Consider the following 23869-nt stretch of genomic DNA (forward strand, 5'->3'; position numbering starts at 1 on the left):
CCAGTTAGCTATGAATAATTCAGGTTATAAATTAAAAGGTTAATTGCCAAAAGATCAGCCAGGCTGAGAAACAGCTTCTTGGCATAAGCACTGAAGGCAAACCTTGGGGTTTTGTTACTTTTTCAGCACCACTTCCTGTATTTATGAAAAAAAACAATGTGACAGTGTGGGATAGGAATGAGCTGGTGTTGATGACCCCTGTGACTCCTTTCTGCACTACAGACCTCATGTGATACTACAGGTGAGCACAAGTTCCTCTCCCTTCCCTGCATTCACCCCAATATCTGTGCAGCAGACGTGACCCTCCAACCTCCCTTCCACGAGGCTGACCAAGCCTGGCTGTTCTCACCTCTTCCCAGTAACCTGCTCCTTACCATGGAAGTGAGGAGATCTTACACAAAGGAAAAGTTTCCCATCACTCGTGTCACAAGCTTCTGGGATTATTTTTTCACATCCAGGGATGGCAAGCAGAGTTTAGCAGAGTATCCCTCTTAAACATATCCTGTGAATTGAGGGAAAGTCTCTGTTCCACCATACTAAGGAGCATTCCATAACAGTGCTGCCCAGAAAATCCCCATTTCCTGCCTCGGCAGACTTTTAAGTGTGGTTAGAATGGAAACAGCCTAAATTATGTAGATTGAAAGCTTGGACACATACAAAACACCTCTTTGAGAAAGATTCAATTCCACAGAAAAGCAGGTATGGAAGAGCAGGACCCAGACCAGAGACTGAAAGGAGTGAAAAGATGAGTTCATGAAAAATATTCTCAACAGCTTTCTTTTTCCCCTCCCCAAACACACCAAGCTGTTAATAAAGGCTTTGGAATGATCAATGAACCACACGGTAACTCCAAATTTCTGATTAATATGTAAAAAAACCCAAAGTGGAACTGATATTTCCATCCTGTCAGGTGAGAAGGAAACAGCTTTGGGGTTTGTTTGGGGCTAAGTAGCAGCAGGCACAGCCTCCAGGAGCAAACATGCCTTCGTTGGCCAAGATCTGCTGGCAAGAACCAGCGGAGTCCAGGAGCTACCACCAGGACACATAGCACTGAAAGAGAAATGGGGGAGAACACAGGCATAGGGAGTTTCACTGATCTCCAAGGGGGACAAAGGGTTACTACTGCAAAACAACCTCTCAACTCATGGAATTTCAGTGCAAGAATCACATAACCAGGTGTAAAAATCTTCAAATGTAATTTATTAAGACATTCAGCTATGTCTGTCAGTCTACATCCAAATTTACTACTAAAAATAAAATAGTATCACATTTCACATTAGGAATACCGACTTTGAAAAACACTTGAGTCAAGCCTATTGTATAAATAAGTGACTAATTTCTCTTCATATCAAAATTCACATAAAAAAATTGCCTGCCCCCTACTCCCGCCTATTTCCCCACCCCAGTCCCTTGTTCTACTTGAAGCCATGATGAATGTAAAAATTTAAGTATGGACATGTCCTTGTCAAAGAAAAAAAGGTGCAAACCTATTAACAGCTTTAAAAGTGGCATTTGCGGAGTCTGATCATACACAATAATGTACTCATTCCCAAAGTGCAAATATCGCCAGAGTTTAATACTGTTTTAATTCAGCTGCAAGGATTAAACATTACACAGCACAGTATAGCAAGGCTTCTCTCCGTGCCCTAAAACTCATCCCACTTTCCTCCTTGCACATGGCAGCAGAGGTCAAAGTGTTCATTAGAGCTTTAGTTTACTTCATGCAGCCCAGACTGTGCCCATTATTAGCAAAAGTTTCATATACATCAAAATACTGACGACTCCGTCATAAAAGTCAAGAGTCACTATAGATTACATGAATTCAAATGCAACTGCCCCAAGAACACCCAAAGCATACACATGACGTATTAGGAGTGCTTCCATCTTCTCGTACAATCACTGCTGTTACATCTTTGATTTTTGCTTACGTGCCATAAAAAAACGTCAGCAACCAAAGCTGCACATCAGTCAGAGACTGGCAACTCAGGGCCTTTAACACCCCTCAGGACCCTGGGACACGGCTGTATGCAACCCCTCTTCCCGACCAAAACCAAGCCAGCGTTCTGTCTGTCTGGCTACAACCTCTCACAGACCTTTCGCTTCTCTTACCCCTCTCCTACATCTTGAAAACACTCTTTTTCACTGCTATTTATTTCCAGACATCCTTCCTATGCCCACAGTTCAGAGAGCTTCTGGAGTCATTTCTACTACATCTCACTGGAGTTACCGCTACCGAGCAGCCCATAAAATTCAGCATGGGAGATTACATTTTGACCAGCAAAAATAGCTACACTTCTTTCACAGCTGTGGAAGGACTGGTTTTCTTCTGAGTCAAACGTGGATCTCTGAAATGTGTTTGTTCCCATGTCAACCTGTGTAGCCTCAGAGCTGGACACAAACCCTTAGATCTCGAGTAGAGCATCCCTCCTGGGCTGCAATTAGTTCTGCAGCACAAGCTGCTCCCTGGGTGGCCTCACAGGGGCTTTTGTCACTGTCCATGCTGTGAGACCCCCCTGGATGGGCAGAGGCCTCCAGGCTGTCGTGTCCATCGGCAGCCTGGCCCTTGCCCCTGCTCGGGCTGTCTTTCACACTTGGCCTATTGTCACATTCAGCACCAGGTGGCTCAGCTGCGTCTCCAGGCCTGGTGTTTCGCTCTGCAGGAGGATTTGGCTGTTGCACTGGCTCTGGTCCCAGTCCTGGTAGCTGTGAAGGGCTCTTCAGCTGGCAGTGGCACAGAGGGCAGGTTTCTTGCACGTACAGCCATTTCTTAAGACAACCCGCATGAAAAAAATGGCTACATGGTGTGATTACAGCAGTTTTCATATCCTGAAAGACACAAAGAAAGATCTTATTATTTATAACCCATTCCTCTCCTCTTGCCCCACACATCTAACGGGTCCACCAGGCATGGAGGAGACAGAAGCAGTCCACAGCCAAGCAAGAGAAGGTTCCTTCCTTCATACCAACAAGCCTCCATATGAGGAGCAGCTGAGGAGGCTCAGCCTGGAGAAAAGGAGGCTCAGGGGGGACCTTCTCACTCTCTACAACTCCCTGACAGGAGGCTGTAGCCAGGTGGGGGTCGGGCTCTTCTCCCAGGTAACAAGCAACAGGAGAAGAAGACATGGGCTCAAGTTGTGCCAGGGGAGGTTCAGGTTGGACATCAGGAAGAATTTCTTCACTCAAAGGGTTGTCGGGCATTGGAAGGGGCTGCCCAGGGAGGTGATGGAGTCATCATCCCTGGAAGTGTTCAAGGCATGACTGGATGTGGCACTCAGTGCCATGGTCTAGTTGATAAGGTGGGGATCTGTCAAAGGTTGGACTTGATGGTCTTGGAGGTCTTTTCCAACCTTAATGATTCTTTGACACACACACAGTTCAAACATGGGACGGGTCTGGCTTTTTATACTACAGGTATTAGAAATTAGGCAAAAAAATCTTTGTTTATAAGGTATAATTAAACACATGCTTTTGCAGGATAAGAGTCACAGGATTGGCTGGCTCAAGAAACAATTGTGCAAGACAAAACAGCACAATTACAGATACAACATATAACAATATCACACCAGGAATTAAGTGACACCCTAAACTCTGTCAGCTGAGACCTACATAGTCTGGTGTTTCAAACACGGTTGTTCAATCTGGCAGATTCAAAGAATTTGTATCAAGCTTAGTGTCACTCCAATCATACTCTAATTGCACACTACTAATCTTAGGGTGATTCCTTCACTGTCACATATAACTACTATTTGTATTCAAGAGTAAGAGACTTTGGAGCCAGAAGTGTGATAAAGATATTACTTTCAGCATTAATGTCTGAGGTCCTTACATCTGCTGGCTTACACTAGCAAGACCCTTAACCTTTTGATAATTAGGTTTCTGCTACAAAACTGACACTGCACATAAAGTAGCAATGACTGCAGAGACTGAGTTGCTTCTACAGAATAATAACAAATCAGCTACTGAGAACACATTGTCTTTCACTAACAAAATCTTCCACTAATGAAGAAAGGGCACATTTGCTGCTACTGAGACCAGCTCAACCCAAACATGAGAGGTGTCAAAGCAGCTCAAGGACACAGTTTGTTGTGTAACTGGAGAAATAAGAATGACAGTTTAAACAAATCTGTTCAAAGCAATCTCCTCATTCATAAAGCCTATTCAGTGACAGTGCTCCAAATCAATTTTCACAAGGCAGAAAACTGGGTAATTCCAGTAACTTACTGAGGACAGTATTATTCATTAAACATAATTCAAGTAACTTATTTTACTAGTTGCAGACTGAATTTGATAGTCTGGAGGTAATTCAGTTCAAGCCATTATTTTGACACTTCCATTCCTACCTGGTAGCAGATGGCACAGATATCATTGTGCTGCTCCAGTTGCTCTTTCGTGGCCACGGGCAGTGATTTTATCTTATTCACAGCGTCTCTTCGAAGAAGGAAACTTTTCCATCCCAGCTGGGCCCGCAGCCACACATTGTAGTAGGAGTGAATGAAGATGATGACAGAACCCATCACGGTCCATTCACCAAAGATGGTTTCTGAGACCCCGTAGGCCACCACGCAGAGCGCGACCAGGAACTCCAGCAGCCGGTATGTGCCGTTCACGTAATAAATCACATCGTCCATGTTTTCTACAGGCTCTTTTCTGAACTCCTCCACCATAAACAAAACATAAATGAAGAGTGTCCCAAGCACCTGTAACACAGTTGAAGGCCACGAGGTCAGCATTCAGTCCTGAACTGGAATCATTCAGCATTGTCCACTGAGCTCTGTACACACAATACCCCAAACTGGACAGAGGGCAGCCAAGCCCCAAAGTAGTGAAATTGTTGCTGAACTTTGAGACAAATAAAAGTCACTCTTTCTTGCAAAGCATTTAAGCTTGTTCCCAAGTACTTCCCCTTCTGTACCCTCCTTAGTCCAGAGCACAGCTTAGTTGATTTAACAAAAGTTCTGAGCATCATGAGGGACACTTTTATAAATTTAATAATTAAAAAAATCAAGTTACAACAAATACTCACAACACAAAACATTTCCTGTATTCACACTGATGTGTTTTGAACATCAAATTGCTTTCAAAGATCTGTAGCTAAGTAATGACACAAATGAGTACTTGGGGAAAAACCTTTTTCCTATAATCGTTACACCCTCAAAAGCCTTCTGGAGTTACATTTTGAAATAGACTTCTATTCACCTATGTTCTCAGCTCACACCAGGAGCTCCTTAGCCTCAGATACAGTATAAAGGAAGAGATTTTATATCATCTTTTGTAATTCTGCCCTTCTATCATCCCTACTCTTTTCTCATCAAGTATTTCCCCCCTCAGAGTAACAGGATCGCAGTTAATGCTTCACAGGGCTAACGTTCTTACCTGAAGAGAGGTTAAAATACTGCTGGAGATAATGATCAACAGCCAGAAATCCATGTGGAAAAACTGACAAATCATGTAGGCCATGTATGCAGGGAACACGAGTAAGAACAGACAGAGGCTGACTGCTCGGAAGTGCTTCCACAGACTCCTGCAAACAACACAATAGGGTTTTATTTTTCAAGTCAGATTTGACTGTCAGAATAAGAACAGACTGCCTGCTGGATGTAGGCCTGTCAGATGTTTGCTCCAGGCTTTAACTTGTTGAAAAGAGTTTCTATTTTACTTGGGCACAATCTCATTCCCATCCTTCATGCAGGCCTACAACTATGGAAAGTTCCCTCTCATCTGACCTTTGCTGTTTTCAATAGAGACACAAAAATTATGGGCAAAAATTCACTTACAGTAACTGTCATACTGGATCAAGTCACTGGTTAGACAAAAAAAGTATCTGATATACTGAATGTTTCAGATGAAAGTCCTGTAACTGTTTGGACACTTCTCTAAATAAATAAGAGGTATCTAGATTATATAATTCTTGCAACTCTTTTGTATCTTTTTGCTAATACGTGTGGGGCAATGCTATTTCCTTCCATCACCAGATTTAACCCTACTGCCTTTAGAAGTATATTCCCCAATTCAGAGATCACAAAAGAAGAAAGGTAGCAGGACTTGAACATTCATCTCTGCCAGTCCTTTCTCTGCTTCTGTCATTTACTTCTTCCTAATCTCCTCCCCAGCCTAAATACACCATCAATCTTTTTACAGTCACCCACTTGTGAAGGCTTTCAGAATATCTTGAGTAATTTACTATACTACCTCTACTTGTTCCTCAGGTTTTGTTTTAATCTCATTTAGCTCTGGAAATGAGGTGCAGAAAAAGTGAAACTATTGGGGGACAGGACAGCAGCACAAATTGGTTAATCATATAGTCTGAAGAAACATCACAATGCTACTCTGAGGTCTGAAATTCTGTGTCTGTGGGTGAGGGAGAAAGTAAGAGCTGAAATGGAATTTATCCTGATCCTAGATAATTTAGAACTGCCTGGGAGATTTGGCAGAAGAATTAAACTCACTGTCACCACAAAATGCTTGTTTAAGCTGGGCAGATGCTTATATCCTGCCTCTACTCCCTTTCTCTCTGCTACTATATTGGAAGTTAAGGTTGCTGCAGACAGAGCATGTTGGCTACAAGTAGCCTCCAAGCTAAACAAACTACACATAAACAAACCTCTTTTCATTTCTTCACTTATAGGTTACAGAAAGGGAAAAAGCAAAAGCAATTAACAAACATACAAACAGATTAACATGAAAACACCAGATACCACCAATACAGCTCTTCAAAACACAAATTAAACTGACCCACATGATCAGAACATGTGGGACACTAATGCAAACCTTCTGCCTCTTACTTTGTGCCAGTAAACCCTATCGTTTTGAGATCATAGCCTCACCAAAAGAATAGATTTTACAATATCTAATACAGGGTCACTCCTAGAAACTTCTCACCCTCAATAGCTGTGTGAGATCACTGCATTAGAGGGAAACCCACCCAACTGCAGTGGAGGTTAAGAAAAACCATTCTGCAAATCTGCACAATGGAGTGTGGGTGGGGAGAGCAGAGTCCTGGATTGCTTAACTGAGACCACAGTGCACTGACACTCCTGCTAGGGAGAGTAACCCATGAGCAGTTTTACACAGGGAGTGGGCAGCCAGCAGCTGCAGAGCAGTGTGGTCTTGCACAGGGTGGATGGACACAGTCCTGAGCAGGAGCAGCTGACCAAAGTCAGCCCTGTTTGTCAGCACAGAGTATGGTGAAAAGTATTAGTGTGTGCCCTTGAGGGGGGTAAGATAGAGAGGGAAAAACTAGAGAATTTAGACTAGAGAAGAAATCTGCATACAGAAAAAAACAGAGTAACTTTACAAGCTACTAAAAATCCAAATTAGACCATCAATTACTAGTTTATCACCTCCTAAAAGAGCATTGAGTAACTTTCAGTTTAGGAAACCAGTGTCTTACTTGTCCCTTGAGGCTCCCAATGCCAAAACAATGGGATCAGCAATTTCCAGCATAGACTGAAGTATGGATGCCACCACAATGAAAAGAATAATACTGAGCAGGAACGCCCGATGCACAACTTGGAGCTCAATCAAACCTGTCTGCACAGCCAGGATCAGGAGTGTGACTCCTTCAGTCATTCCCCTGCAGATCAACACAGTCAAAAGAACAATTAATCACATCTGTGTGTCAATGCTGGTTCAAAAGTACATCTAGAAACACCAGGAAATAAGCTGTTTCTGTCTCAACCTTTCACATGTCCCTGGTTTTAGGTTTCACCGACGTCCCTGCTAAGGCTCTAACCAGAGGGGAATGTTTCCAGAAACGCTGAAGAGTTTGGGTTAGAAACCAGCAGATTTCTTGACAAGCAGCATCTGGGCTACATCCAGCTCAGACATCATCCAGCGCAAAGCATTTTAAGGACCCAGGTTGCATCTTAAGAGGAGGAACCCCCCAGCCCCAGTGTTGCCTACACAGCCCTGTCCTGTCTATATCTGGGCACCAGTCAGCCTCATTCCTAGACCACCAGGAAGACCCTCTCTACTTGTTATATTTCCCCATCATCACTCTCTTGTCTGTCCTTTGGCCCTTGATTTAACACCCCACCAGGTGCCCAGTTTAGGCAAATTAGCAATTTTGCCATTTTTCAGTTTATTCCCCTTGTACCTAAACCAAATACAACTGTCCACTTCTTTCTGGCTTGGAACCTCAGATTGACTTTAATACCACTGTTTGACACAGTCAAACACATCACCCAGAAGTATATGCTTTACCAAATGTAGACTACTCCTAGGTAGCCCAAATTTATACCTAGGAGTCCCATCTTGGAATCCCAAACATAAAACATTCTTTTGCATATGATCTGAAACCTTCTATAGAGTTAAGGGCTGGAGTAACTGAGAAAGGCACTGTCAGATCTAGGATCCCAATTTCATACCAGACAAGTTTGGACAAGCATGAGAAAAGGTAATTTCTATATTTTGGCTATTTCCCATAGTAATTTACAAGCAATACATACAAAGCTTTGTTTTAAGCCTCATAGAGTAATAATGTTTCATACGTGGCTAGAGGGGGGACGAGGAAATGAAAATAAGAAGTGTTCATATTATTAATGCTTCTGAAAATTTTTCAGTGACTCATGAAAATGAAAGCATTAAGACAATCAAACTGTGCAATTGTAAATCCCAACTAACAGCCCTGAACCTGTTGGAGAAATGAATCATCTCCCAAGAAGTCTGTAAAAAGTATTTTCACCTCAAATCCTTCCAATACACACACATAGACTGGCAAACAAAAAGCCAGTCAAGGACACCTAAGAGTTCAAAAGTGAAAAAACTGCAATGCCACCCATATATTTCTATATAAATCCCTTTTCTGTCTGTTTTTTTCTCAACCCAAGGCACACTGTGGCACTTACCTGTTCATAGCAGGATCATTCATGAATGCTCGGTAACCCTGCAAGTAAAACTTGCAGAGAGTCAGAACTCCCAAAGCAACAAAAGAGACTGTGAAGACCAATCCCAGCAGTGAGTACGGAGTGCTACAGCATTCGGCAATACTGGGAGGGGAGAGGGGAAAAGGAACAGAAAGGAAAGGTTGATCAATTAAAAACAATGTGATGAGCTCTCCCCGTGTCCTGTTAACTGTGTAAGTTGGTTTTAAAGCAAAACTGGATTGGTTTAATGAAAATATTCAAAGCTCTACACCACCATTAAATCCTCCAACAGAAGAAAAAGATGAGATGTATTCTATTCTTTCCAAGACACAAGTTCACCCCAGCTCCCCACTGGAGCCAGGTCTGTGCTGTGACATTCCTGCAGTCCCCTCAGCGCGGTGCCACACGGTGGCACTGTCCTGCTGTCACTGGGCGATCAGAACCACAGGCAATCCCACAGCCCCAACCCACCCAGCTGACTCGCTGGAACATCAGCCAGCACCACAGAGTGAGAGCACATGGATTCACTTAGGCACGTTCCCCTCATACACACAGTAACACAAACAAACATCAAACTAGTAAGTCCTGTTGGGAGACTGGGGCTGTTTGGCAGCATTCACACCAGGTTCAGGTAGGCAAGACCTGTCTGAATTTCTAATGGCTGAGCCGGAAGCAGCAGAATAAGAGAGTGGAGGACACTCCCGCTCAGGAGGCTTCTTCCTCTCTGTTACTACAGCAGTGGAACACCAAAGACTGACACCCCAGACTACATCTGACAATGCTGAGAAGAGCTGCATCACTTCAGCTCCCTCACCTTCGGGCTGCTCTTCTGCTGGTCCTGGCACTGCAATATTTGAATGTGCTTCGGCTTCTGAAACACAGCACTGCCACTGCCAGGTAAAGACCCAGCTGTCGTCAGGGGTTACACATCTGGAAATCCTCACATATATAATCCAAGGTAACACACTGACACCTCATTCATTTAAAAAAGAGAAAAAAAAAATCTTCATTTGTTCCTCAGGACAGCAGTCTTGTGAGGAGAGAAAGTGCCGTGGCCAAAAACATGTCCTGCTAATTAACCAACTGATGAGTGAAGCAGTCCAGTGCTCTGACAAAAGAGTTTGAGGAAGCATATGCTTCAAAAATAAACAAAGCTCATCCAAGAGGCATTTACTTTGTCTCTTTTAGTGACTACTTAAACCGGAAATCTCCTTTGAAAGCAATTCACAGCAGAAAACGTTGATGTGTTTACATATACAATGTACAGTGCTTCCGGTAACCCTCCAAATCCTGCCTGTTTACCAAGCCAAGGGGGGCTGAAAAAGTTTTTAAATGTTCCTGCAGGTCAAGGTAGTGAGAAATACAGTACTTAAAGCAGTTATTTCTGTAGAATATTTGAGGAACTCTAAGTTTTGCTTAAAAATAAATGATTAGAAATCAAGAATCCTGGCTTTTCTGCTTGATGTCCAATATTTTTTTGCTTGAGTCATTTTCGGACTCTTCTTAAACTTGATCTACTATGTAAGGGTCCCAGAGGAGCTTAAGAGATCAAAGAGAAGCCTGGGGAGCTTTATTATGTTTACGTGTCAAGCACAAGTTTATAAATTGTCCCAAAGAGCTGAACTCTTCATGGCTTCCCAAAAATCACAGCAGTTACAAACCCATGGAAAAGATTTTGAGATGAACAAGGAAAATGACAGACACAGAACAGTTTTAAACAGCAAATCCTGTTTGTTTTAACTTTGAGAGTTGGGTGCTTTGGCTGCTTAGATGAGCTCAAGAATGTGTCCCAAACCAAAATGATAAAACAAGACATACAAGGCTCAGAAAGCAACATGAGCATGAATAAAATATCACTTGGACTGAACTTCAGCTGAAACATCTCAGACTTAAAACCAATTTATATACTGAAAACAACTTCTGGACCAATGCTCTAATTATAGCTATTCCCTTCTCAAAGGAATATTTTGCTTTCTTTGAGAACTCTTCCACAGTTCTGCTAATGCTGTCTGTTCTGAATGGGATCCATGCCTTTGTAGGACAAGCTTAACAGATTTTGTATACATGGTCACTGCAGTAAGGACAAATATTTCATGGGTATCCAAGTGCAGTAAAACCAATATACATATCTCACCTTTCAAAGAGCACCAACATTCACTTCAATAGACAGTCAACTGAGAAAACTAATTATTTGCAGATAAGTCAATTACCTGGTCAAGAAGAGGAAGAGGAGCCTCTCTCTCGAGGCAGGCTGGTCCCGTGTACTGAAATAGGAATAGATCTGAAGAGCAAATAAAACAAGCCAGAACACCATGAAAAGCACTGGGACGACCAGCTGGTTCCACAGAGACATTCCCAGCGCCAGGAGCCCGTACACCTCCACCACCTGGGCAAGACACAAAAAGGCAATTTGTTATTGGGTCATAGCATCTGGGATTTGATACCAAAAGGACAGTCAACAGTATATTCACAACAGCAAAGTAAATCTACTTTGCAGACTGGTTTTTAAGAAAAAAACTTAATACCTCAGACATTTTATGTGTAAGTATCTCAAAAAGGAACACGTACCTAATCCACCAAGTGTTTAGAAATTCATGCTTAAGACTTATTTCAGAAGACTCTGAAGCTCAAATTACTTCTTTTGTATTGCAAAGACTAAGTTACAATGCAGTCGTTTCCAAGAAGCTGGAACTTCATATAGCTGGGCTTATTACAAAAGGTCTAAAGGAAAGCACTCATAACTACTGATTCCTCATCACCTGCTTCCCACAGTGACATACAAGCCATAATGGCAAGGAAATTTTAGCAAATGCTAAAAATGCTGCCTACTTAGTCTTTCATGGCAAGCATGAGGGATACCCCATTAATGGGACGTGCTGCAGTATGTACAGGGGTTGATGGACAAGCAATTGCTGCTGGCAGTGGTGCAGTGCCAAGCTCCCGTGCTCAGCTTTGCCCACAGACTTGTGAAGGAAGTGCACCTGCCCGGGGGAGACTCCCCTGGCCTGGGACCAATGCAAGCAATCCTGTGCAGCTCCTGGCAGAGGGCTCCACCACATCGGAAAAGGGTCACGCTATGCTTATAATGTAGATTCATAACCATGAGGCTTTTTTTGGCATCTTCTGCTGCAAACAGCCAGCCAAGGGTCTGGGCCTGCTTTTAAATTATACCCTCAGGCACAGTCTAACATACACTAACAGTCCACTTGTTAGGGCTGTCTCAGTGTTTAACATCCCAATATTCACCAAGCTTTGACACTGACAACCGCAATCAAATCCAGCCTAAAATAGCAGTAAACTCTCAAACACCACAATGAAGGACCCACTGAAAATTAACAACTGCTCAAAGTTGTAGCAATGGAAACACAACTAGGAAAATATTCCAGACAGAATGCCAATATCCTCCTCTGGAATATGCATACTAAGCTTGACTTGTAGCAGAGTTGCACCCAGTTACATGAACACGGTATTAGCCAATATATTTTCTGCTCTGTTTCAGGAACACAGGCAAAGAGCAGCAAGCTCTTGAAAAACAAAAATCCTGCTTTCCCATATTCTCAATACAAGTCAAAACCTACTCACACATAACTGTTCATTCCAACTCTACTCCATGCATTTACAAAAACAGCATCCAATACTCTTATAAACCCAGTGACATGTTATAAAGTTTCTATCCTTTTTTCTGTATTCCCAAGGAAAAAAATCTTCATGCCTTCTGCACAAAAAGTCAGGAGAAAGAGTATGATCAGTGTCCAAAGGCCAAGCACAAGGAATATTTCTTCCTCATGATGACGACACTGTAATACAGCCCAGCATTGAAAGATATGAAACACTGTGATGGAGCAAGGGGGAGACAAGCAATCCTAGAGATGAGGAGGAAAGCTCAGTAACAGCAATATTTAGAATTCTGACAAACAAACCAAACAAAACAAATGAGCAAGAAACAACTATTTCCCCCCTCAACCTGGAATGTATTTGCAATTAAAACACTGGTAAGATACTGAAGTGTTTTAAATGTGTCTAATAAAAAAATAGATACAAGTCTCAAATCCACATCCAATTTGAATTTGACTTCAGGAAGTTAAACTGTGTATCCATTCATGCAGGTGGAAAATGGAAGTGCTGGTTCCAACCTGTTTCAAGGCTTTGAACTGTACAAAGACATGCAAATATTACCCCAAAAGTTAACTCTCTAAATAAAGACTAAGCAAGATTTTCCTATTCTCCCTGGAAAATAGGATATTGAAGCTTTGCCAGTTAGCTCCTGAATTAGTTTTTATCATCAAATCTACAAGCCAGGGAAGATTTTGATTGGATATTAGAAAAAATTTCTTCCCTGAAAGGGTGGTCAAGCACTGGAACAGGCTGCCAAGGGCAGTGGTGAAGTCACCGCCCCTGGAGGGATTTAAAAGATGTGTAGATGCAGCTCTTAGGAACGTGTTTTAGTGGTGGCCTTGGCAGTGCTGGCTTAGCAGTTGGACTTGATGATCTCAAGAGTTCTTTTCCAACCTAAACAAGTCTATGATTCCATGGATGAGGTCAGACCATGCTAGGTGCTGTACAAACACGGAAGGATAATCCTGCTCTAAAGACCAACTACATACAAAATAAATAACCAGAAATCAATGATCAACATGACAGGCTGAGACCTTGGCACACCAGGCACCTACTGCTGCCAAGTTTTTGTTTGCACATGACAGATATGACAGCAAACAAGAGCTTTAAAGAAGGCTTTGAAAGAGTTTAACAAGTTAGTTTTCAGATTACTTCTGGACCGAAGAGCAGAAGGAAAAAAAAACAGTGTCTTGGTTTGAAAAAAATCCAGCCAGTGGTGAGAGCTGAAACAGTGAGTCAGTCAAAAGTCAAGGAAGCATCAATCTTTTTATGTTGAAATATATATAAGGATGTATAAACCTATATACTTTATATAAAAAACCATGACGTGTGATGTTTTTGTAGCACTGAGAAAGTAAATTTTCAACTAAGCATGTATCAGATGTCAAAGCATTAACAAAATGGACACATGTCAGATCAGTCTTCTCTGTTTCTGCCACCTTTTGCTCAAGGTCTCAGCAATGCTGCTGTTCTAAAGAAAATACCTTTCAAATCACTGTGCAAGTTACAAATCACTAAGTCAGTGATTATTAAGAGTCAAAATCATCTTCAGTGTTACTCCCTATTTAACACTTCTATAATTACAAACACTTTTCATACAGAAGGCATTTCTTGAAAGGAACAGTGAATGCACAGGGATTTCCTTGCTCATTTAATGAGGCTTTAAATGTATTCCTTTCTGGCATAATCTTATCTTTTAGCCTGGATTTGGGAAGGAATAATCAATGTCCAAGCAAAGTGGACATGCTCAGCTGGCCAGCAGTGTAAATCAGGCTAATACAAAGCTATCATAAAATTACAGAAAGAAGATGCCACGGATCAGAGCACATTCAGATTGCTAAGAAAGCATGAGTTAGCACATTCACACACACACACACATACACACACACACACACAGCTGCACAGAAGACAGCCAAAGTACTACTTTATTTCTTCCTGCAAAAAAGGCTCAGGAAAAGGAAAATAAAATTGTTACATTCACCATCTTACCTGGACAAGCTCTCTGTATGCAGATTTCGCCAAGTTATAGGGCACCAGAAGATTTGATGCCAGAAAGTAGAGAACTTCCAAACCAGTGAAAATCATGGCGAACTTGTTGATGATGACGATGGTTTCCAGCGGGACGAGGCAGAGCCGCGCCAGGAGAGGGAGCATGTGGGCAGAGAACAGCCAGATCTGCTTGGTTTTCATGACGCAGGAGCAGAGTGTACACACCACCAGCTGCCCTGGAAACGCGACACAGCATTTCAGAATCAAGCTGATTATCCCCTTCAGGAAAAAGCGTATTTTAATACTTTATCTTTCCAGAACACAGTTATCAACATCCAGCATATTTCGACGGCTGTAACTAGGACATCTCTGTTATGAAACCAGGCTCTTCCGTGTCTTTTGCTGGGTCACTAAAGTTACCCTTTTCAAACTGTGCACAGGGCATGCTTTCACTTCACAGATTAGTGAGCTGTAAACCCTAAACACATGCAGAATCAGATTAATACGAAGTCCCAGAAAAAAGTCATATAGAGGACAAACCAAAAGTCATCTCACTTTTTCTTTACCATCCCCACCTCAGCTGAAATCTCATTGTTATCTGTATACACATCAGCTTTCCTGAAGCCCAGCTACACTATTTCATCCCAATCCACACAAAAAAAGCAATCAAAGGTCCCCAATGGCTTTTAGAACAACAATATTTATACTGTCAAGAGGAATTACTGGCCAAGAATAGCAACAGGAGAACAGCCAGGTCAGCAGCTGAGACTTCAATAACTTCATAACGCCCCGAGACAGTTGCTCAAAATTATCACTGAAGCTTGCAAGTGAGAGATAATTAACAACTAAATTCTCTTTAATAATTGGCGGGGACACAAGCACATCTCCCCCCTACGCCCAGAGATTTGGAGGGTGGTATTTCTAGGGCAGACCACTCCATTATAGCTGCTCCTATCAGAGTCACTGGAAGTTGTATCCTTGATCCCAGAGGAAACGGCATGGGGCAAAAGGCACATTACCTGTATAAGAACAATTCTCACTCATCATTTTGCAGTAAGGAAAAATACTACTGCATATTATTTGAAAACAGACCCTTGTTCACCATCTATGTCAGCTTATATCCAAAAGCCACAATATGTGGTACTAAACCCAAGTGCTTATGCCCTGTTTTGGAACAATCTCCACTAATGTTTGCATTTCACAACTCTTCCTGAAACCAGGAGCTAGGCTTAGCAAAACAGAGGAACCAAATCAAGGCTAGTAACATCTCTAGGTCAGCATGAACTCCATGTGCTCACAATAAGCTCACTGACCTTGTAAGCCCTTCTGGAGGGGCAGGGGAGGGAAGCTGCAAGAGGAGAAACAGCAGTACCAGGGTTTTGCTTTCATTCTGCCAAGCTTCCCTACCTGGGAAAAGTCTTCTGCTTTCAAAATAACTGCAACTGAGCTGAAAGACATCTCTAATCTCTACTGCTTAAGCATACAAAGTTCTCCCTCCTTCACACTGTCCTCTTTCAAGTTTAATTCCTACTGTCAATTTGCTAGATGTATTTTTGAATTAGCAGATGTCTTTTCAGAACAAGCACCGTTGCTCTCAGCAAGACACTATCAGCATACTGGGTCTTATAAGCCTCAGAGAAAGTTACTCTACTCATCTTTTTCAACATTCAGCAGACTCCAGCTCTGAAGCATTCTCCCTCTGCTTTGTTGTTCTCTGCCCACACACACGTTGCTACAACCCTATTTAAGACACCACCAGCACACTGCTGTGCTGTAATATTCAGGAGCCTGGCAGGCAGCTTGTGAGGATTTCTGCGACTCGCGGTAACTAAGGCAACCCAGCTTCACACACAAAGGGACACAAACACCAGCATCCAATATGTTCTTCAGGATTTACTCAGTGTCGTCATCTGAAATAAAGCACTGCGACAGCATCACATTAAACAATTCAGTGCTTTTTGGGATGACTCTGGAGCTCTCCAATCACAAATTAGAACCTCTGAGTCCAGTCTTATCTCAGTAAACAGCTAAACCTGCTTTCCTCCAGCAGCCACGTGCCAAGAATGCTGTTGTCCCTGCTCAACTCTGACCCTCCCACCTTTTTAATTTAAACACCAATCAAAAGTTGTTTGTCATGGGAAGAGAGCTGAACACACCAGCAACGGAAGTATATGGAGCACTTCCTCTGGAGGTCCCAACCTCCTTCCTGAAGTGTGCACCTTGTCAATTCTCAACCTCTTTAGGAAGGGAGTGAATGTCTCCAACAGAACTTTGAGTGGTGGGACTTTCCATTTTAAACTGAGGCAGCAGCACCTTCATTCAGGACAGCCAATCTGTATCTGCAGTAAATCATACTTTATCTCCAGGTGGGGTTGCACACTGTCAGTCACCAACATCACACCATCACACGGCAGGATCAGCCAGAGAAATTTGTTTCTACCTCATATCAAATCATAGATTTTAACACTCTAGCTAAGACTATCAAATCCAGGTGACTTGAAATGCTGTGGACTGAAAACTGCCAGACACAGCTAATGAACCCAAGAACTGGAATCCCCCTGCAGGACACCAACCATGTTTCTCTGCTAGGGAATGAGGCAATAAGGAAGAAATCCATTGTGTGAACTTCCTGTCCACTCTCTTCCCTTCCCAAAACCTCCACAAATACATCAAACATTGCTGACACATAGCCAGAGCCTCCCAGCTTATAAGCTAATAGAAAATGTACAGCAAGAAAGCTGATGTGGCACTGTACAAGCCACTTGGAGTAGAGAAACGTCTTTATTTCATTCACGATTTTTGAAAGCTGATGTTAAACTCCCTGGCTACACAACTGACTGTAACTCAAAAACAGGGCATCCTAAAGTTAATATATAATCCCATTACTGTGCACTAAAAAAAGTAAGTCTTTATGGCAGCATCACTTCCAAAACCACACAGCAGCTTTGTAACATTCACAGCTGAAGTGTTTCCAAAGTATGCACATCCAAGGGGCCATCTCCAAAGGCATTTATTTCTTCCACCCAGCACTTAGGAATGCATTATTAACCCTTCTCAACAGTCATCAGGCTGAATTAGATGCAGGGGAAGAAATGACTGTGAGAGCCCATTCAAAATGTACTAATGAATTAAAGCATTAGTAAAGATGAAATTTGTGAACCAAGTGGCACACTGTACATCACCCCCTCAATTCTGACCAGAACTTTTAGGAACCAGTGCTGTACCAGTAGCACCACTATTCCCTCATACACCCAACTTCAGTGTCCTTGTCAACAGTGCTGCAGCACAACACTCCGGCAGAACATGTGAGGAAAAGATGGAGCAAAGCACTTGTATATTCATTTTGGTGTGACAATGACACCGCTGAGCGCCGTGCGTTCCTGAGACTCCACTGAACTTGTAGAGAACTGATCTGAGAAAATGTTTCATATTTATATAAAATACTGCCAAGACTCATAGTTCACTTTCAGAGGCCTTCCCCAAAGATGACCTCTTGCCATAAAGACCAAAACTGCACTTTCAAGTTGGCTTTAAAAGAACAGGGGAAATTAAGAATGGGGATATTAAATATGTTAACATACACACACTTGCTAGTACAGTCAAGCACCTACTTCTGAAGCACCATTACAATATGGAGACACTTTAGTCTGACACCCACTACAACCCAAAACTATACTGGATAAAACCAGTATTATCTTTTCCTCCCTTATTTTGACTCTTGGTTTAGTTTCTGTCTAAGTGTTACTGATGACACAATGCCTCCTGAATCTCCTCCTGCCCAGGCCTGCCTGCAGCTTTGCAAAGCTCTCTGAGGGATTCTGCTTTACCATGGGACCCTGCATTGCACCTGAGAGAGATTCAAAGGACTGATTACAAACATTTTCTCACAGAAACATGCTAAAAGCTTTAGTTGTACTTTGGCGTCATTTGAGGAGACAGCAAAATATACACAAGAGAGAAGAAACTATAACTAAATAACATTTCCTTGAAAATTACCAATGTTATTTCTATTAAAAATACTAAAAGCAAAGACAAACGCCACATTTGGAAGTAAGGATGCAGGCAAACAGGAGATGTGTACATTCTGGCAGACCTAACATACTGTTGGGTAGTAAACCCATTTCTAGCTGCCAGTAGCAGCTGCAAGTAAACAGAAAGCAGCTGAGTTTTGCCAACAGTACATGGCTGACTAAATCTGTCAATAATCTGATGAAAATCATAGATCTTACTGAAAGGAATTAAGGAAGATTTTTCTTCCAAGCTTGTCTCAGGCTTAATTTTATAATATACATGGGGTGTGTGTATTCCAGTATCCTCTCAGAAGAACATATGGTTTGCTGTAACAACCTTAACGCTGCATTTATTCTCTTCCAGTCAAAGTTCAAAGGCTAGGAAAACAGTCTAGGAAGTCCAGTTCTTCAGGATTTGAGATTTTTAGGTAGAGAAGTCATCTCGGCCATTAATCAAACACAATTTAAATGTACTTTTGACTTCTTATTCCTTAACTCTTTAATTAGAAATATCCTGGAGACTCTGTAAAAAAACCAGTAGCCTGTAGTCCCCTGCACACACCCACAGACATATTTCTCATGTTTTGTAAGAGACCCATAATGTTCATCTCTAAACCCAATAAAGAATTAATACGTGTACAACGCTTGAATTGACAAAATCACCACAAATGCATGTTATTGTTGAAATTTCTATAGTGCTTTCACATAAATATTACTATAGACAAGCCAGTTGTCCTGAATCAAAATGTATCTGATGGTAACAATCTCAATCCGACAATAACACAGCGGCAGAGCATGACAAACACACCTGGAAAATATTTCAGAGCTGCATAGAAAAGGCCAGGCAGGATACAGGTATCCTCCCATGCCTTTTGCATATTAATAAGAATCACAACTACTAAAAGTAATAAAAGAGAATTGAAACCAAGAGGTAAAACATGCACGGGTTTCAATGAAAAGAATTAGGCAGAGCTCTCTCCTGCATCTCAAATATTTAAAGCACTTACCTACTAAAGCAGTCATGAAACGGTTCATAGAGAGAGGCTCCAAGTACATTGGTCCCTCATATCCTGATTCCAATTCGCTTCTCACATAATCCCTAAAAAGATAAATGCACAAACTATTATGATCAAACTGATCAGACAAGAAGCAATTTATTCATTCCACACATACGTAACTTCAATGTATGTCACAGCCAATTAACTAAATTACAAAAAGCAATATTAACATTACTGTTACAGCAGCTTCACTGATGGAAGGATCTAACTGAAGCATGACTTTAGCGAGAGCAGAATTATCTGTAATTAGACTCACTGGCAGAGCTGTAAAAATCCTTTGGGACATCCAAGCTGTTCTTCAGACTGTGGCCTCAAACTGCTTATTGACAAAGCCTCTTAAGCACCATTCCATTTTTAAGTATCCTTATTAAGTGTTTTTCTTCCTAACAATAATTGCTTTTTCTACCAGCAACGTGTGGAAGAGAAAATCTGGGGGCTTGACAGAGAGGTCTTTCAATTTAATGCTCATAATATTTTGCACCTAACAAGTTCTCTGCATTGAAGTAAAAAACAGGTATGAAGGAAAAGTGACAGTCATGGACTAGAGTCAGGAACAGAGTTGCTATGTAATCGTTTTATCCAACATGATTTAAAAGTGTAGTTCTATCCTGGGAAGCTTGGGGGACCTACTGGATACCCTCAAACTGACAGACCTAATAAGAGTCTGAAAATCTGAAAGGGCATTTGTAATTTCCCCCAAACAGGGTGGGCTGGGAGGGTGGGCTCTGGCAACCAAAGTAGAAGGTAAGAATTTGAGGAGATTGGGCATTTTCCTGCTGTTGGTGATTATCCATTGGCTCTGTCTTCAAGGTTAACACACGTAACAGCAACAGAACTCAGATACAAAACTCACACTCAGAGCAAGCATTTTGCACTTTCAGATAATCCTGGAACAGCACAGCAGGAATTCTCCAGTGGCTCCTTAATACCCTGCCATAGGACAGCAGACAGTATTCCCGACCTTTCACATCCAACTCTCCAGCCCATTTTTATTCCTTGCCCTGCGACCCTTCCCGCTCCACTCCAGGACAACTGCAATTCCACCCGTGTTAGGGCACCACCACCTCGGGCATCAGCAGCACAACTAAGCCTGTGCTTGTATCTGGCTCATCCTGTCCAGCCATTTGTGTCTACCTGCATCACATCCTGGGGATGCCAGACAGACACACTTGATCTGACCCCACATGGAGCTAAGGGAGTCTGCTTGCTCGAGGGGCAATTCTTTTATTACATGTTTATTTATATCAGTAAAGCAAGCCACACTTACTGGGAACAGCTACAGACAAAACACAGCAAACAGGACCGGAAACCACAGCCAATACAACATTGCTCTTTTTATTTTAGTGTAGAAATAGATGCAACTCAGTGGTGGTGAAAGCATTTTTTTGCTCCCCAGAAATGTGGAAACATACCCCCCCTCCTAGTATTAACTTGCTACCCCCCAAGTTAAGGTATTCACATTTTCACTTGCAAAAAAAAATCTCAGGAATTCAAGACATAAATCTCAAAGTACTAAAACAAACACTTCAAAGCCTGTTCTTCATAGCTGACAACGCTGCCTACTCACGGCAGCTTTTCAAGCGTCACAGTATACGTGAGGTATGTTGAAATGGGTTCTTCAGACTGCAACCTACAATTAAATACACAAGGACTGAAAGGCACCTAAGACAACTATTCTAGACAGAAAATTCCCCCTTGTTATCAAGCTATAGCTGAACACTAATGCTTTTTTCCCCACCTTCCAAAAGGTGGATTGTATTCCAATAAGGATATAATCTTTGGGACAAAGATTTTTCTATTTCTTTACATCAAATGAACCAGCAGAAAGCACTTTCTCAAAGCATCAACACAAACAAGATAATCCATCAGAGTTACAAAGAGAGAAAAAAGTAACAGCACTTGCAACATGCTGAAAATTGCTCTTTGTATTAGCAGTATCATGCTCCATCCTCAAATTTAGGGTGAAAACACTGGCTATTTCTAAGCTGCTAGAAGGAAAGCATCAAGTTTCTTCTACAGACATCAAGTTTCTTCTATATCTGTTAGAAAGCAGGTTACAAAATCATCCAGGATACTAAGTGCAGTAAGATGACCTTACACAACTTGGCTAAGAAACACAAACAAAGCTACACTTACGGTTGCTTCTTCAACACCAGAACGTGTCTGGAGATGACCCAAATTTCTTCGAGCTACATTTCTTGCTGTTGTCTGGTTCAGTCATCTGCACTGAGGTCTGCACTCGGCTGAATTCTCTAAGTAACTCTCAATTATAATTGAGTTTTAGGCCCACCAGCTTGGAGAAGCAATGTTTTAAGATCTCCTAAATTTTTTAAACAGTATTTGTAGATGATGTCTGAATGAGGGAAGCCAAAGCAATGATTCTCTTATTACCCGGACAAGCACAAGGATCTTTTGGCACAGATACCAATCAGAAGATGCCTCGAACAGCTGCAGTGCCATACAAGATGATGAAAAAAACAAGTGCCTGCACTCAATTTTGATCAATTAAAGCTGTATTAATCTGCAGCTTTTACATTTGAGGATTGTTCACTTTACTGCAGCAATGTAAGAAAACAAGAATGCTAAAATCATTATTTACCAGTTAATGAAATGACTGAAACTACAATATTATTTCAGAAAATTTGGATTTAAGAATAAAGCTTCGATCAGACTGCCTGCTGTTCATTTTATGAATGCATTCCCAGTCTCATTTAATCCAACTACTGGCCTGTTAACAGGCATTGAAGGCCAGCCATGACTAATCTTGCTCTAAAAAGGTAAAGAGATACAGTGCTTCACACATGATCATTTTTTGTTACCAAAAGTGCAGAAAGGTCTTCTGTTACTAAAAATATGCTTTGTAATTGACTGACATAAGGCACAGTGGTTATCTGACCTAATTGACTCATATCGCTGACATTTACTTTGGCTGATTAATCTCCACTGTCAACAAACACACTCTCACAGTTTTCTAATGTCTACAGACAACCTTAAAATTGTGTATTTTAAGTTTATCCATAAGAAGCAATTCAGTCTCTTGCTCCCCACCTTCTTCCCATTTTAAGTTCTGCGAGGTGCAACACTTGGAATACAATCATAACAAAACCATAAAACATGAAATAAGACAATGATGTAGACTCCATTTTTTAGCATTAACAGTGTGTTTAACTGCATCACCTCCAATCTCCATAACTGCATCATTTATTTTCCCAAGCTTTTTAGCTGGAAATAGGTAAAAGAATTGTGATTTTTTTAAGCAAGACATTTGTGCAACTACATATAAAATAAAACCAGCATCCACCTTGTCAGGAGTGGCAGGACTGTGGCAAATTCATTTACTTGGCTGAATTCTTTCAACTGTATTCTTTTGGATGAGCAGTTTTGCTCAGCATGAGTTAGCTGAAGTTGCTGGAGTCTTAGGCCACAAGCCGCAAACTCCCACCTACAAAAGTCAAACTTATCTTGAATTTCTGCTCACTTACACGAAGGGACGCCCTGAGACCACTGGGAACTGGAAGATAAGGAAGCCACGACTACCAGCAGAACCTGCAACCCAGCCAGATAAAAGCAGCTAACACCCACCTGGAGACAGAGTCCTACAGGGAACAAAAAGACCTCAAACCAAAACCCACCACTGGGTCAAGAGGTGTGTACAAAGCACATGAAGAGTGTGTGAAGAAGGGGTGGATAGATTGTAAGGGTACAAAGGCCCAGGGATTTGTGTGTTCTGGGTCCCTGGCTGGAGGCACCCAGCTCAAGCTGTTCCTATTACTGTGTCACTGAATTATTAAACTAATTTTTTCTGGAATTGGAGACTCTGCTGTGGGAAACCTGGGGCAAAGAAATTTGGTGACCTAGATGGGACTTTAGGCCACCACCTTCACATCCTCTCATCTCCAAATATCCAACTGCTGGCATCGGGTGAGTTCACCTGGGACCTTTGGAGCAGGAGACACTGAAGGGTAAGTGTTAAAATTCCTTAAGCAGATTTGGAGAAAGTACTGCAGGGGGTTTGAGACCCCTGCTGTTGCAGCTCACTTATGGATGTGCTGCCTGATCAGCAGAAGGCTGCACATAGAAAGGGGGTTTAAGTTCCACATTTGAAGGGGGCTCAAGTCCCTCTTAGCACTGGGAAATATAATCCTTTAGATAAAAACTGTTGGCCAAGTCTGAGAATAAGACAGGATTCAGCTGCACCTACACTCCTCCCTGAGAAGGAGTTCAGAAAGCAAGGAGATTCTTTCTGAACCTCGTGACTCAATAGGAAGGTCTCCCTAAAAGTATTTTTTATTGTTTTTTCTTTCTTCTTTCTCAGCATAGAAAAGGGGATGCC

At 41.9% G+C, this 23869-nt stretch overlaps 1 protein-coding gene across 2 annotated transcripts in view; it reads right to left on the reverse strand.

The window, feature by feature from the left end:
* Positions 1 to 1179: 1179 nt before the first annotated feature.
* Positions 1180 to 23869, reverse strand: part of RNF145 (ring finger protein 145) — a 48347-nt gene continuing 25657 nt past the window's right edge. For both annotated transcript variants that reach the window (XM_027718657.2, XM_027718658.2), the window contains exons 4-11: positions 19486 to 19577; positions 14469 to 14704; positions 11075 to 11250; positions 8847 to 8987; positions 7391 to 7573; positions 5374 to 5521; positions 4341 to 4697; positions 1180 to 2826 (exon numbers count right to left, since the gene is read on the reverse strand). In XM_027718657.2, coding sequence (XP_027574458.1) covers positions 2383 to 2826; positions 4341 to 4697; positions 5374 to 5521; positions 7391 to 7573; positions 8847 to 8987; positions 11075 to 11250; positions 14469 to 14704; positions 19486 to 19577 — 1777 coding nt within the window. In that variant the 3' untranslated portion in view covers positions 1180 to 2382. The remainder of the gene's footprint in view (positions 2827 to 4340; positions 4698 to 5373; positions 5522 to 7390; positions 7574 to 8846; positions 8988 to 11074; positions 11251 to 14468; positions 14705 to 19485; positions 19578 to 23869) is intronic.

The sequence above is a fragment of the Pipra filicauda genome, unplaced genomic scaffold (genome assembly GCF_003945595.2).
Source record: "Pipra filicauda isolate LSUMZ 115617 unplaced genomic scaffold, ASM394559v2 scaffold3_size10097308_pilon, whole genome shotgun sequence".
In the NCBI taxonomy this organism is placed as follows: domain Eukaryota; kingdom Metazoa; phylum Chordata; class Aves; order Passeriformes; family Pipridae; genus Pipra; species Pipra filicauda.